Raw genomic sequence first — 16163 nt, 5'->3', positions numbered from 1 at the left:
CTCCATTCTCAAGTTTTTAACATGATATTCTATAAATCTAAATTAAAACACATTCACCTATCAAGTTGTACCTGTTATTTCAGGCTTAACTAACAAATTCCGCTTCCTTTCTTCAATTTCCTCTGATTATTTCATATTGAGCATAATCTCTCCTATACTCTTTACCCCTTTTATAACAAGTCTTAATGCACTGTATTAAGTTACCCAGTCATATGATCAGTCCCCAACATATTTTGAGTTCCCAGAAGACAGATTTATCTGATTCTTACAGATCTTGGTCCTCTCCCCACTTATCTAGCCAATGCCTAATTCATGGATGATGCAGAATGCTATTGGCTTAATTAAATTAGGGAGGACCTGGTGAAAATGATGCTTTGATTAGTGAAGTAGGAGGGTCTGGTTAGTTGTGTGGTATAACTGTGCTCAGGGAGACTAGAAGAATTGTTTTACTTAGGAACACAAGCAGAGCTATCTCTAGGAAATAAGAGGAGACCCAGACAATTAAAGGGCATTGGCAGCTATGAAGGAAGTTAGGGCTGAAGTAGAAGAAAGGTTTTCTCAGCTATGGACGAAAAAATTCCCTGAAGCCCTTCTGCCTAAAATAATCCTTAAACCTCACTATTAACATTACAAAATGAATTGTTGAAAAACACACCTGGGCAGAGGAAATAAAACCCCAAAGGATATATATTATTTTTGAGTTGCTAAAGAATAAATAGTAAGACCAAGAGGAAATTGACATGTATATGAATCTGTGGTCCTTTTTAAGCAAAAGAATCAGGTTGCCCTTATGTAAATCACTATAAAACATTCAATCCAAAAGTTTCAACACTCTTTATAAGCATCCAGCAGTCAATTGAGACTCACATGTAACTATCTGACTTAGTCAAGATGCATAAACTAGCCAGGTTGGTTGTTACCAGAATCTAGATTTTGCTCTTATAGAGAATAAGGCTCCAGTCTGAACTTCAGATACACATTTTTAAACTAGAAAAATATGTTGGAAAACTGAAAGGTGAAGAAAGGACAAATGCCAAATAAATCTGATCCATAGTTATTTTAATTATTAGGGCTCCATTAATTTTTGAATCCTCTTCTCCTTACTTTGTCCATATCCAATTAATATTTTAATTCTTCCCTACGTAGTAGTGAGGTTTCTTGTTTGGTTTTGGGTTTTTTTGGTGTTTTGTTTGTTGCTTTTACTTTTCAGCTTTATTCTCATTCTCCTCAACATTTTTTTCTTGGTTTCCTTAATGGTTTTGAGTGTTTTAGTATTTTGAGTAATTATTTTTAAATGGTTAATACTGGATCTCACTTTATTTGTAAAAATGAGATTTGATTCAACAATCTTCACAGTTTCTTCAGTGTTTGGAATTCATGACTCAATGATTTTATAAATAACCATGAGATCAGGCTTTTGAAATGTTTTTAAAGGTTATTGAAAAGTGGGATAGGAAGTTTTTCTTTTTTTACAGAGTATCTTTCATAAATGCATGGCACAAATGTGAATTTGAATGTTTATAATGTTTTAATGTGAATTTTAATGTGACAGCAAGAGTTGTGCTGGAATTGGCCAACGACTGTAGGATGAGACGGGCCTGTCATACAGTGTGCCTGAAAAGAAACCCCACTTCCGCCAGTGCTGGAATGGTGTGGAAGATGGTAGTTCCTGTGACTCAGTGTGCAGTAGAAAAATGCAGCAGAGAAGGCAGGATCTGTGCTCCCAACATGCTGCAGGCAATGTGATGGCCTTTCTGGAGAGGGCTTTGCTGGGATGGACCAGTGGCAGGCGTCAGAAAGACAGGTTGGCCCCGCTCTGAGGGTGTCCTTCAGAGGGGGTTTGAGTTAAGCTGAGTGTTCCTCTAAATAAACTGAGTAAACCAAGAGACAGAGAGTCGAGCAGGCAGGGGGAGGGGAAAAAGAGAGAAAGAAAGGCAGGAAGGAGGGAACAAAGAGGGAACAAAGTACAAAGAAGGAATCATGTAGGAAAATAATCAACTAAAGGAAGGAGGGGACACAGAGATCATTGAAATGTTTTAATGTACTTTAGCAATTAAAGACTCTGAAAAGTCCTGTAATATAAAAGTTTAATTCTTTTACTCCTTAATTTGGTAACTAATTTAACCAAAAAAATCAATTTTTCATGGAAAATCTGTTAATTTATGAGATAATGGGATACAATCTGGGGAAAGCTGCTGCAGACATGTAGCCAACAGGTGTAGTAGAAAGAGGGTATAAAACCATTGTGAGAATAGTTATATTTGCAGTGATTCTTAGGAATAGTCTTTGGGCTATTTCAATCCTATGATTAGAATAAATTTGTAGGCAAATACTATCCAAATTTTTGGAAAATACACACACTCATTCTTGCTCTTCATATATAGTCCTGTCTCTATTCTTTGTTTCTGCATAAACCTCACTGTCTGTGTTTAATAAAAAATTGTGTACAGTGTTGGTTTACTAAGCATAGATGTATGCTTTCCAATAATTAAAGAAAAAAGTCTTTTAAGGAAAAGCATTAGTAAAAATTAAGGCTAACCTAGTGCTTGGCAATGGCAAGGATTAAATGATTTTCTTCTTCTAGGTAATTTAACACAGTCTATGTGTGTGTATTAGGCAACAGGAATATTTATCTAGGCAAACTAAAGTGCTCCCAATAAAGTTATTTGCTCTGGAGTATCCCATGCCCGAATGAGATTTTGGCCAGGAAGGGCAGAGTTTGTTCGTCCTAGAATTTACCCAGACCATGTTGAACAAAGTACATACTTTTCTTTTACCTTTTCTGCGTGTATAAACTGTGTTATTCATACTTCATCCCTTCTAGTGTTTCTTCAATTTGCGAGGATTAGTGAAATTGTAGCAAATGCTTGTTTTATCTTGCATTTTTTGTAGGTTTCTTTAACTCCCTTGTATTAAGACCGTTCAATTGTGCTAAATTCTAATCCTATGAAGAATATTTTGTATGAAAAATAGAAAGAAGATGGTAGCCTATGCTTTGTTTATAAAATGCTGATGGGAAGGATTGTGTGTGTGTGGAGGGGGGACCAACTCTTAAAGAGAAGAGGGCTTGTTAATGACCTGTATCACTCTTGACAGTACTCTGCAGATGTATCAGCAAGAACTCTATTTTGACTTTCAGATACCTGCTTTTGACCAGAATAATAGGCAAGGATTGTGTTAAGAAAGGCTATTCTTTGAATTATAAAATTTAGCTTTACTAATTACAGAGCTTGAAACTTACTTAAATAAATTACTTACAAAGTAATGAAGAGAGCCTCATCATCCCAGTCTTGATAAACGCAGTTTTATTTTGTTGTAGATGCCTTTACTTAACCCATTATTGTAAACTTAATTTATTACATATTTCTTTGCCCATTATGTCCTTTGATGAGGGGGATATCCAAGACAAGGTGAAGAGAAACAGCTGCATGAGAAAACATTCTATGCCCAGTCCACGTGGTTGCACACCTCAACTAACCTCAACTACTGAAGTGCTCTTCTAGTAAATCACCTGTCGCTCCTTTAACTCTCAAACAGCTTTTGGTTTGTGATAATTGAGGCCCTTTCTGTATACCCAGAGATTGTTTTCTTGCTTACCCTCAAAAAAGAGTAATGGCAAAGTCTTGCCTAAAGGAGATCCATACGGGCTAAGACTGAAGAAGCAAATGGGAAATACTGAGCAGGAGGGAGTCCTATGAATGGGCCAAGTATCCAGTTTGCTTGCAGGGTAGGCCTATTTTTGGTGCCAACAGAACTTTCCCAAGTCCCTTATAAGGGACTAAATCTTCTACTACAGTCAAAGCAGCTCATGGGGCATCCCATAAACACACCATATACTTTCTCATCAGTGTATGATCTCTCTCTCCCACCATACCTTGTTATGAATTGCCTTCCCTTCTCTGCTCGGCTTTTACAAATCTGCCTATTCATATCTCAGACACACTGGGAAGCATTCTCGGACCATTCCATCTGGAAGAGAAAACTTCCTCTGAATTTATATAACACTTAGCTGTCGGTCCCAATGAGAAAGGTAGTGTGCAGAAAAAGAAAAATAAGATACCATACCAGATAGTCCAAAATTTTATCATTTACTAGTCCAAAACTATATCATTTACTAATGAATAAATTTACTGACTTCTTATAATTCCTTCTATCCTCATCCTTAAAATAGAGTAAGGTCTACACTACATCTCAAACTTGTTAGCAGAATAAAATGATGTCATGTTTGTGAAAAGTTTTGTATATGGTAATTGATTATACTTAGGTAAGGTATTTGTATTATTTCCACCAAATTTAGCTATGATTATTTACATTTTGGTAATCCTAATATGTTTCCATGTATGTTTTTCTTATTGCCTCAACCCAATTAAAAGTATATTTACTTTTTCTGATGATGAAACTAGTGTTTATTATAGAAAATGTTAAAAGTATACTCAAGGATATAAATGAAAAACAAGTATTATGTCGTAACCAGAAAATAACCACTAAACCAAGAAATAACCATTTAAAATTTTTTATTTTATGCCATGCATATATCACAATTCTTATATATGTACATATATGCATTTATCTTTGTACACAGCTTTGTTCACTTATCAGTATTTCCCATGAATATTCTTATTCCTCAGCTCTATTTTTGCTTCCTCAAGCTCAACCATAGTATTTTGAATTCTGTCATGTCTGGCTAAACACAAAGCACTATGCCTTGGGTATAAAATATCCAATAAATGGGCTTTGTTCACAGAACGAATTAAAATGCTTTATGATTGTCTAAATATAAAATTATTTAAAACAGAACTGACTCTAAAGATAACTGTGTGTTTTTCTTGATGAACTGACACCATTACATGTGACACTGACTCTTCCTTTTCCTTTCCTTTCCATTCAGTTTGTTGCCCAGCCCAATTGCCAACAGCTGCTTGCATCTCGGTGGTACGATGAGTTCCCAGGCTGGAGGAGAAGACATTGGGCAGTGAAGATGGTGACATGTTTCATAATAGGACTTCTTTTTCCTGTCTTCTCTGTGTGCTACCTTATAGCTCCTAAAAGCCCACTTGGACTGTTCATCAGAAAGCCATTTATCAAGTTCATCTGCCATACAGCATCCTATTTGACTTTTTTGTTCCTGCTGCTGCTTGCCTCTCAGCACATCGACAGGTCAGACTTGAACAGGCAAGGTCCACCACCAACCATCGTCGAGTGGATGATATTACCGTGGGTCCTGGGTAAATGTGTTACTATAGAAAATATAATAAAAACGTGTTACTGCCATGGAATTTTGTTGCTCAGGAAAGAATATTCATTAAAGTTTGAGACATAGGAATGTTGAAAACAGGTGCTGACCATTGTAGCTCCAAGGCCTAATCCTTAAAGCTAAATAAATCGCTACGAGCTGTAGTGGACCTGCTCTCAAATGCAGCCTATGAAGTGTAAACTTAAGTTTTAGCATTCCAGATTTTAATGACTTCATATCCCATGAATGATTTTCTGGGTTTTTCATTTGTATGTTTGCCTTTTTAAGCCTTTCGATATGTCTCATTGGTCATATATAAGCAATCATTCTAGTTTTCTTAATTGATATGCCTTCTAAAAGACAAGTAGAAATCCTCCTGCAGAATTAGTGGTTCTGTACATAAAGTAACTGTAACTATTTTTTTAAATCAATCCGTTTAAGTTTATCTGTGAAATTACATATTAAATCAAAATGATAGGAAATTAAACAATAGGACATTCTCCAATCTCTGTTCTTTTCATAGAAAAGAAAGTTTAAATCTGCAGAAAATCATAGTAAAGTAGAAAACCTTAAAGCAGCTGGGAAAAATCTTTTCTTTTCCTCTTGTTGTTTTAACCGTAGTTAAAACTTACACTTTAATTATTCTTTCCTCTATCCTACTGTGGTTTGCTGAGAAATCACATTTTCTCAACTTAGCTCATCATTTTAAACCTCTCTGGTACCACAACCATCTCATGATTTACTAATTAGAAAACATGTGACAAGTTTCATGATCCACAATCTTAGAAGATCAGTTTAGGTTAACTGTCAAAACTACTGGAGAGACTGTAAAGTGAGAAAAAGGCAGAAAGAAAAAAAGGATGATATCTGAATCTGAGACAGATACATTTTCCAATTTTAAGGATTATAAATACTCTAAGTAGTGACAATAAGAAAAGTTCACAGGAACAGGATTTGATATGTTTTTCGAATGTTACTAAAAAAACACTTTCTCAAGTGAGCTTTAAAAGAGTACATTCTTATTTACCTGAAGGGCATAAAATATGATCTTGCTTAAATTAGAAGGAAAGTTTAGATAATCTGTGTCTCTTTGAATAAAATAATTATGACATTGCAGTTGATATTAAATATAAAATTACCCTCCCTGTCTCCATTTAAATTAAATAGCTCACATTAAGCATATGTTCTTTATGGAGTTTTCTTCACACAAAAATTCTTGAGAACAATTCTTAAAGAAGCATTTAGGAGTTTAAATTTCCCATTGTGGATAACTTATATTGAATGCCTAAAACTCCTGATGTCCCAAATGGAAAATAGAATATTTCCTTTTGAAAAATGTGTAGATATAATGCAGCATAAGCAGATATAGTATTTCTAGTCTTTCCTTTATGCAATCAATGAAAATATGTGGAGTACTCTCTATGAAGCTTAAATTTTACTGGAAGAAACAGATAATAATAAGATATGTGAAATAATTTCAGAAAATGGTAAATAATATTAAAATATAGACGCTCCAAACTTTGAATAACTTGTACAATTAAAACAGTCTTTGGCTGCCTCCTAAATGCAAAACTTGTAACAATTTTCCATGAAAGTCGACGAGAAGAAACCATATCCAAACCACAGCTGAATGGTTAAATAAGGTATAAATTTAATTGTGAAAATTACAATTCCAGCCAAGACAAATATTTGCTAAAGGCAACATTTTTTTTAAGATACTCTGACTGCAGGGAGTTCATTTATCTGGGAGTTTTTAGGATGAAAAGAGATTTTCTGGAATCAAAAGAAAATACATATGAATGATCATCTTGCTTAAATAACAGGGCATGAGAAAAAGAATTTTCAAATGTTTCAAATCAAATAGATCTGCCAAAACAGTTATATTGTTCATCCAGCCTGCGGAATTCTGAGTGCCTCATATCTAGGACTCAGTTCTAAGTGCTTTGCTAGATCCGTGATTATAAGAGATATTCTCTGTGATGCTGGGCTCTTGTGGAAAAGCACTGATTTCAATACAAGCCCAGGTTCTACCACTAAGAGACTATTAACTTACATGTGGTCACAACCTTTCAGTTTTTTCAATGTCTTCATCAAAAAAATGAAAGATTTAGAGTAATGGCTTCTTAAGTCCCACTGAGTCCTATTATCCTGTGCTGGGGAGCTATCATTATTAGGGTAGAGAAAATTGGTCTCTTTTTTTTGGGTAGGGGAAGCGACTGGTGGTGGAAGAGGGCTAAAACCAACAGGTTAGAAATGCTTTAACCTTTTACCAAAAGTGTGCTATTGACAAAAAGGCATAGTCCGATTTGATGGTTAAATTAATGAGCCTTCTATATTGTCTCACTCAGTCCTGCTGCCTGGTAAAGTAAATGGCCATACATTTCATGGCCCCTCCATTATGAGGTTCTAGATTTATAATAAGACTGAATGACTTACGGAGAAAGGTGTGGCTTATAAATGTGTCTCTCATCATGTTAGTTTTCCCAATCACATATTGACGCTCTATGCATGGGTTTTTCTCAAGTCTTCTTGAACTGATTTAGATTTTCAACCCACGTCACCTCTGTGAGCTACTTGCTGGATAAAGAAATACTTTTTTACTTGTGATAAATTTACTTTCCTTCCAGTTTAAGGGGATGTTTCCCAGACCTGTGATACCATAACTTATGAGAAATGATTACTTTTATGTCACCCATTTTGTTTATCCTGACAAAAAGACTTTTGCTTTATTTGTTTTATATATTTATATCATAAAGTTTCACTTTTTCTGAGTAGAAAAGTTTTCTAACTTTAAAGCCTGTCCTCTCAAATCAATCCCTTTATCTCAAGAAGTGTAGTTTTGCCTGGGAATTTCTGTTATTTTGTATATTTTGCTGTGTTTCAACAATAAGAACTTATTCGGCATTACTGACCCTTTATATCCTGTGATTTAGTACAATGGCAGAATAATGTTTCTATATTATTTGCAGTATCTTTCCTGCTGAAATTCAACATCTTGTTAACTATTTAAATGGATGTCTGTTGAGCTTACAACTTTAGAAAACAATCTACAATGGCTCTTATTTCCTTCCACTGTGGTGTCATTGATAAGATGTAACTCATCATCCCACGAAGCTTTTTGAATTATTTTTCCTTCAGATTTTCTTGTATTGAAGGTTATCGACCCTTCTTTTCTCCCATCAAACAGTCTTAAGAGATCTCCTGGCAGAAGTTTCCTATCAGGATGAACTTTAGCATATAAGCAAAGAAATCTAAAAACCTCCTGCGAGGATCAAACGTGATTTTAGTCATCTTGAGATATAGTTCAAATCGACAGAGATAACTAATCACAGATAATTCAGTTAGAACACTCTCAATAGATAGGTAGATTCTAGACAGATAGATACCAGTAGACTTCTCTGACTATCAAATTACCCATTGAAACTAGAGTAAAAAATAAAACAATAGTTCTATCAAGCATGCATATGGGCCTGATAACAGAGCTATACTTTTCAAGTGTCTAGGGAGAAAGTGTCATTGGAAAAACTGATGGATTAAAAGGAGCCTGGGTCATATTAGAGATCTGGTCACTTCTATGTTCTGCTGTGCCAGGACCTGAGGCTCTTAACTTACTCAAGGCTTGATTTTTAACATATAATGCTAGGGATATGAAATGAATAGAATATTCATCTGTGAAATTCCTATTTACATAAAATTTACATGCAAACTAAATATAGCACGTTATGTGTATAATGTATATTATGAAAATTCATCCAAATTATAACAGGAGTTTTATCTCAAATAGATGTCATCTGTTTCTGGAGATAATATGGAGTAAAATATGAAAAAAGAAAACTTTTGGATGCTAGTTTTTAGGGGCTTCCCCAAAACCAGTTTGGATTTTTCCACAGAAACCATTACAACTCAATCATAACAATCGAATTTGTGTCATAGCTTATTCCCCTGAAAAAAGTGTGCATATGTCTGAAATATCCTGATGTAGACTTGTCAGCTTAGCAAAAAGAAATTATGAAATTAATAACATTTTTCATAAAAGAAGTAGAATGTTAATGAAAGCTATCATGTTAATAATGCAGGAAATACTTTGTTTCCAATGAGAAAACAAAATGGCTGAAGTGACTTTATATTGTGTGTGTGCCTAAGAAGATGCCATAATTGTATAGTATATAAATCTATGTACACTGAGCATGATTAGGAGAAGGGTGAACTGAGAAAAAGATGTACCATAGGAAGAGATCTGAGCTCTGTTAAAAACAGCTTCTGGTGAATTCCTAGGCATAAACTAAGAACGGCTTATAGTATCTGGATTATACATCTTGCCTATAACACATACTTATTTAACAATTTTTCTCTAACAAACTCAGCTTCTCATTTCCATGGTTTATTTTACATTTTTATCCTTTAAAGGAGTGATATTAACAAATCTGAAAATTTCAACAACGGCTGCCAAATTGAAAATGTAAAATGAAAAACAGTGATCACATTTTCACTTAGATAGGCTCATAGAGACAAGTGATCCTATATATATTCTTCCTTTCTTGGGACCATTTCTTCACCTTTTGTCTGATAGGCATTAAGATCATATGGCTTCAGCTACTCATACTTTCAGCCTCACCTCTGAATTATCCGTCTTCTCAAACAGCCTCGAAAGATATTCTTGCAAGAAACAAGTCTATAGTTTTTTCCCTCTCTCTCCCTTGGCAACGTGCCCTAACCACCTCAGAAAACTCGCTTCAGACTACAGACACTCAAACACAGCTGCAGAATCTCCATTTATTAATTTAAAGTGATATTTTAGTTTTTAAGAAAACCAGATAATCGTTTCATTATAACATATAAACCTCATTTTTCCTGGTTATCTGTGGGAAGTTTGCATGAAGTGGAAAGCAGTAATTTTCATAGTGAAAAAATTAATACTTACTCATTAAAAAATGTGTGTTGAGTAACTGTCACCATGTTACCACTCATTGAGAAGGGGACCAGAGAAGAGACTTGCAGCAATATTTATTTATTGTTTTCCCATCTACATAAACGTTCTATGTCTTAGTTTTCATGGAAAATTTTTAATTAAGCAGAAATCTTATGAAAAGAATGCTACCACCCTGATAGAAACTTACTTATTTAAGTTACTATCTTTAGGTTTTCAAAAGTAGTCCCAGTTGAGTGTAAAACTTGAATCTTATAATCAGTTTAAAGCTCTCCTCTTCCCAACGAGAGACCTGATACATGGCTTGAAGGACCTGGAACTGTTTGTCATTCACTCTTCCTGCAGCCCCAATGCTGGAGCTGGAGTGGAAGGAGGGACATAGACTCTTTTTGTTCTCCCCATTCCTTGGTTCTGCAGGGAAGAGGGATGATAGGAAAAGTTAAATGTTTACATTACTTCCCTGAGACCCTGGTCACAGCTCTTTCCTTGTTGGTTGTCTGCATCTCTGGCTGATACTGAGTAGCCTATATGAGAGGTCTTGACACGTGACTCTCCAGACAGGTGCATGGACGTTGTTTAGAGGGCCCTGTGTGCCTCCATACTGCACAGTTCTCTGAATCGGAGGTTCAGCCCTGCCCGCCATGTTCCAGTCCCTCAACTCTTATAACCAGCAGTGGATCCCTTTTGGGGTCCTATAACACTAGCAAGGGCAGGAAGCAAAATGGCTGAAGCCCACTTCTTCCTATGATATACTTCCTCACTTCCCAAGAGCGTTACAAAATGTTGCCGCATCAAACAGCAGGAGATCAGGCTGCTGCCAGCTGCCCTACTGCCAAGCCCCACTGCTTTTCTATTTTCCCTGATGAACTAGACCTGAGGAGAGATCAGCAAGCCAATTGCCTGAGCAGATGCCCCTGCAGGGATTGAGTTGCCAGTTTCTCCTTGTTGTGGAACTCTCTAGTCTTTATGAGGGATTGTCTTGGAGTCTCCCTCACTCAGTGTAGGGAGATGGTAGTGCTGGTGAGTAGTCACCCTCATCTCTCCTTCTGGGATTCCCTCTTAGCACAAAAACTGTATTGCCCTGACTTCAAGGCTCTCCTGCCACCTCTTCCCAGTCCTCTCTCTGTACAGAGCATAGAGTTGGGGGGCAGGTGGTTGGTAACAGACAAGGTCCTGATGCCTCTTAGCAAGCCTAGAGGGAAGGGGTTGGCTGCCGTTGTCTCTAAGCTCGCTTCAGAAAGTGGACACTCGGGTCTCTCGTCTTTGTCTTTGTTTGGGTTTTAAGTGTGAAGCTGAGACAATAGGAGCTGCTCCTTAACTTAGTGTCTCTTACAGATTCAGCATAATATGAGTCTCTTCTGAGTAAAATAACTATATTTAGATTTCTCTTTGAACAGAAGCAGAATTTTGATTACAGACTACTTTTTTTCGTTCCCTGATTAGGGAAGGAAAAAAAGGAAACTCCAGCAGGAAGGAATTCTTTTTGTTCTTTTTGTCTTCATTGATTTGGTGCTGCTACATGGAACTCAGTGTTCTATTAAGAGACTTCCAAGTTCAAGAGCCTTGACTAGCTTTTGGGCTGCCAGTATAGGCCCTTGGAGGCTGCCGTAGGTGAAAAGGTGACCTGCTCTTTGTTTGGGGTTGTTTACTCTTTGTGTAAGTGCTGACAGCAAGGAAGGACAAGAGGTCTGTTTGCAAAATTACACATTTCTCACATGAAATTGGGATGTTTAAAGTGACACCTGAGGTCTGCCTATTTCATCTCATCCTTACAGCTAATTTTCACATGATAGGATGGACTAGAATACTCAACTAGCCCTTACGAAAACTGTTATGGGAAAGGTAGAAAAAAATAGTAAAAACTTCCAGGCATCCACAAATATTTTTAAAAGGAAGTTCTCTGACTCATTTGCACTATGATCTTTCCTTTGTGGGGCCCCACAGTCTTGACATCAGTGCCTGTAATTAGACCTCCACCACGACTCTGAGAAATCACGTATCTGTTTATAAACAGCAGAGAGCAATTTAGAAATGTTCCCATTGTGGGAACAGGACAAACATTTTATGACAGAAGCTCCCAAAGCTTTGTTCTCTTTAGGCTTTTTAGTTACCACAAATAATTTACTATCTGGATGCATTTTTCAGCCAGTTAATAGCACCCTCTAGTTTTTCTAAAGGCTTGTTTCTTCAAAAATCTCTGCGAATGTTGCCAGAATAGAGGAAACTTGCTATTTCACTAACGTGCTCATAACAAAGAGAAATCAATAATCATCAAGCAGGTGTATGGTGGCTAGAGCTATAGGAAGTGATTCTTCAATCTGGGTGCTTTAAAAACAAAAGTCCAAAACTGGCATTAGCCAAAGAGCACAGATTGACAGTCTTATTTAGAGCTCAAGTTAAAAAAATGATGGCATGAGTCCTCAATTTCATCAGGATCTCTGGTTTTTTGCATATAATTGTGCCTTCCAAAGGTCAGAAGTGAAATAATTTATTTTATGACCCAGAAAGTCAGATTTAATGTTTACTCTTTGAACTCTAAAGGAACTGTAATATATCTAAATTGTGAGTTTCTGTTGTTACTCTTCTAAGGAAACCTAAGAGGTCGACTGGTCAAAACTTCAAATTGAATTGTCATCTCCTTGAATCCATCTAATAAAAATAGAGTCGGCTAGATTTCAAGGAGCTCCAGGTTAAAATGTTGCCTTATCCTGAACTCATCACTGCCTCTTTATAGCTCCTTCCCAATGGTGTTCACTTTGCTCTCTTAAGCCATTGGTCCTAGTGTCTTTAATCTTCTACATAATTGCCCACAAAATATTTGAAGTTACCTATTTCGGTAACTGTTAATAATCACATTTGGCTTTCTAGTTTGGTAGAAGCAGGGAGAAAGATAACATAATTTATCTGTAAAGGGAAATAAAATATAAACACTCTGGTGGGTTAGCAGGTATTTAAAATATATTTTATTTTACAATACATATGAATTCGGAAACTACAGTATCACAAATTCATAGAGTCGGAATGACCTTTAGAGATCAGTGGAACAGTTTTCCACTCATTGCAAGAACTTCCCTGGAGTACGACTGATGGAAGACATTCCAGGCTCTGGATTGAAATCACCACCCCTAGGGGGATCTATTCAGTTTTGGAACAACTCTGATTGCCAGAGGATTCTCCCTTACATTGGACAAGAAGGTTTCTTTCTATAATTTTCATATCAAAGATTCAATTTCTGCTTCCTGGGCCAGATCGAAGCAAGTCTGTGTCCTCTGGTACAGAACAGTTTTTAATCTTTCATTGAGCTATTGTGATGACTGTTGTTAGTAAAATTTTGATAATCCAAACAGGAAGAAGCAATCTGGCTATTTATACCACTGAGGTAGAATTATTCTTCTTGTATTGTTCTCTATGTGGAATTCTGTATATCAACAAAACCTCTTTTTCTGCAGTAAGGTATATGAAACCCAGAAACGTGAGACAACTAAGATTACAAAGCTGATTCCTTGTTGAGCTGAGCCTCTCACTTCCCTTACCTGGCATAGCCCACTTCTTATCACTGTGCCTTCTGATGAAAGTTAATTTGAAATGCATTTATTCAATCAACAGTTGCAACACACACATCTTTTAATCTCTGAGAATTGGCAAACTTTCAAGCAAAACAAAACAAATAAGCTACATTGTGAAATCTCAAGAATAAGAAAATGTTGTCTAAGAGCACTGCATAAGAAGACAGATCCATTTCTGGCTTCTCCGTTAACTGATCGTGTAGCAATACTCACATTGCCTCTTTGGGCCTTAGTTTTCTGTGTAGGATGTGGTGGCGTGCTGGATTCTGAGACTGCACCCAGGTTCAGGAGGAAAAAGAACCATGGATTTGGGAGGGGAGAGTGTTTCCATGCGTACCTAGCATTTTTTCTCATTGGATAAAATAAATTCTGTTTCCCGCAAGCTCTAAAATCAGTGCATGCATCACATCTTATTTCCATCTAATATATTCCTTTCTTCAATGTGGAAGCAGTAAACATTATCGCCTCCCCAATTATGCCTCAATCTTATCTGAGCTCTCAAGAGAGATTTATTTATGAAAGAAACCTCAAAGGGGAAGGAAGCTAGGATATAAGCACTAAATCTAGAATAAAGCGGTAGTCGACAGCAGACTTTAAAATGCGCGCTATAATTAATTCAACTGAAATCAGTTCTCATCTGGGTTATTAATTTAAATATAACAAAATTAAAAATAAAACTTTATTAATAATATTAAATAACCATTCCTAGTTTTCACTAAATAATAGTAGACCATCACGTCTAATACAGCTTTATTTCTTACAAAGTTTTATTGTGAAAATTATCAGACACACCTATCAGCAATATATCACAATTTATATTTTATTATATTTCTTTATTTTTATTCTATTCCTATTTCCAGTTGTCAACATCAATCTCTCGTAATTTTTGTTGCCTTTAAATTAAGTTGTAGCACTGCTTTTTTTTTTTAGGGCACAGAGATATAAAATGTTGGCAAACACATACAATCATGTTCTACCACCTCAGTCAAGATATAAGACAGGATTTGGAAATCCATGGCTCAGCAGGCCAAATCTGGCCCTTTGACAATTTTCATAAATAGTTTCATTGTAACACAGCCACATCCATTCATTAATCGCAAAACCTAAGTTATTTATTCTCTGGCCCTTTACAAAATAAATGTGGTGATAGCTGTAGGTTTGTATAGATGTCCTTTATTAAATCAAGAAATTTTCCTCCTATTCAAACTTTCCTGAAAGTTTTTATCATGAATGGATATTGGATTTTATCATACGTGCTTGCTGCATCTGTTGACATTTTTTTCCCCGATAATATGTTGATGGGATAGATTACATGATGGATTCTTAAATATTGAAACAACCTTGCATTTCTGGGAAAAACAGCACTTGTTCATGATTTATTATCAATTTTATATATTACTATATGTAATTTGCTAATATTTCTTGAGGATTTTTGTGCATATTCATAAGGGTTATTATTGTGTATTTTTCTTTGATTATATTATTTTTGTCTGGATTTTTACCAGAATAATACTTGCCTCTTAAATGTTTCTTTCTCCTGTATTTTTTATGTTTGATGAGCAGTGGTATTATTTCTTCCTTAAACGTTTGGTAGAATTTACCATGAAGCTACCGGACCTGAATTTTTCTTTTTTGGAAGGTTTTTAACTAGGAATTCAATTTCTTTAATAAGTATAGGACAATTCGAGTTACTCTGTGCCCTCTTGAGTGAGTATAGAAGTTTGTGTCTTTTAGGGAAAATGTCCAGTTCTTTTAAGTTGTGAACTTTATGGGTATCAAGTTGTTCATTTTATTACTTTGTTTCCTTATTTTGTCTGTAAGATCTGTGTTGAGGTCCCTTCTTGCACCGATATTGGTCATTTATAGACTCCACTTTTTTTCTTGACCATTCTGGTTAGAGTTTTATCAATTTATTGACCAGGTGAAAGAACTAGATTCTGTTTTAATTGATTTTTCTGAAGTTTTAAGTTTTAAAATTCATTGATTTCTACTTTTATCCTTTTTATTGTCTTTCTTCTGCTTGTTTTGGCTTTAATTTGCTCTTCTTTTCATAGTGTCATAGTTGAAGCTGAGATTACTGATTTAAGACTTTTATTCTTTTCTAATAAAGCATTTAGACATAAATTCCACTGAAGTATGGAAGTACTACATTAGCTGCATCACAGAGTTTTCGGTTGTATTTTCATTTTCAATCATTTCAAAACATTTTCTGTTTTCTCTGTAAATTCTTCTTTGACCAAGAGTTTTTAGAAGGATGTTGTTTAGTTGCAAAATATTGAGATTTTCCAGATACATTTGTTTATTATGCTGTCATATAACACATTTTGTATGATTTTAACTTGTATAAATATGTTTCAGTTTGTTCTATATCCCATAATATGGTCTATCTTGATGAATGTTCCACGTGGCACTTGAAAATATGTTCTGCTGTTGTCAG

General features: G+C 35.6%; 1 protein-coding gene across 6 annotated transcripts in view; it reads left to right on the top strand.

Annotated features, from left to right (window-relative positions):
- The window catches only part of TRPC4 (transient receptor potential cation channel subfamily C member 4), a 214132-nt gene that overhangs the window by 154406 nt on the left and 43563 nt on the right, over nt 1–16163 (top strand). For all 6 annotated transcript variants that reach the window (XM_008526732.2, XM_070578089.1, XM_070578091.1 and 3 more), the window contains one exon: nt 4889–5225. In XM_008526732.2, coding sequence (XP_008524954.1) covers nt 4889–5225 — 337 coding nt within the window. The remainder of the gene's footprint in view (nt 1–4888; nt 5226–16163) is intronic.

The sequence above is a fragment of the Equus przewalskii genome, chromosome 16 (assembly GCF_037783145.1).
Source record: "Equus przewalskii isolate Varuska chromosome 16, EquPr2, whole genome shotgun sequence".
NCBI classification, from domain to species: Eukaryota; Metazoa; Chordata; class Mammalia; order Perissodactyla; family Equidae; genus Equus; species Equus przewalskii.
This window is presented reverse-complemented; position numbering and strand designations above follow the sequence as displayed.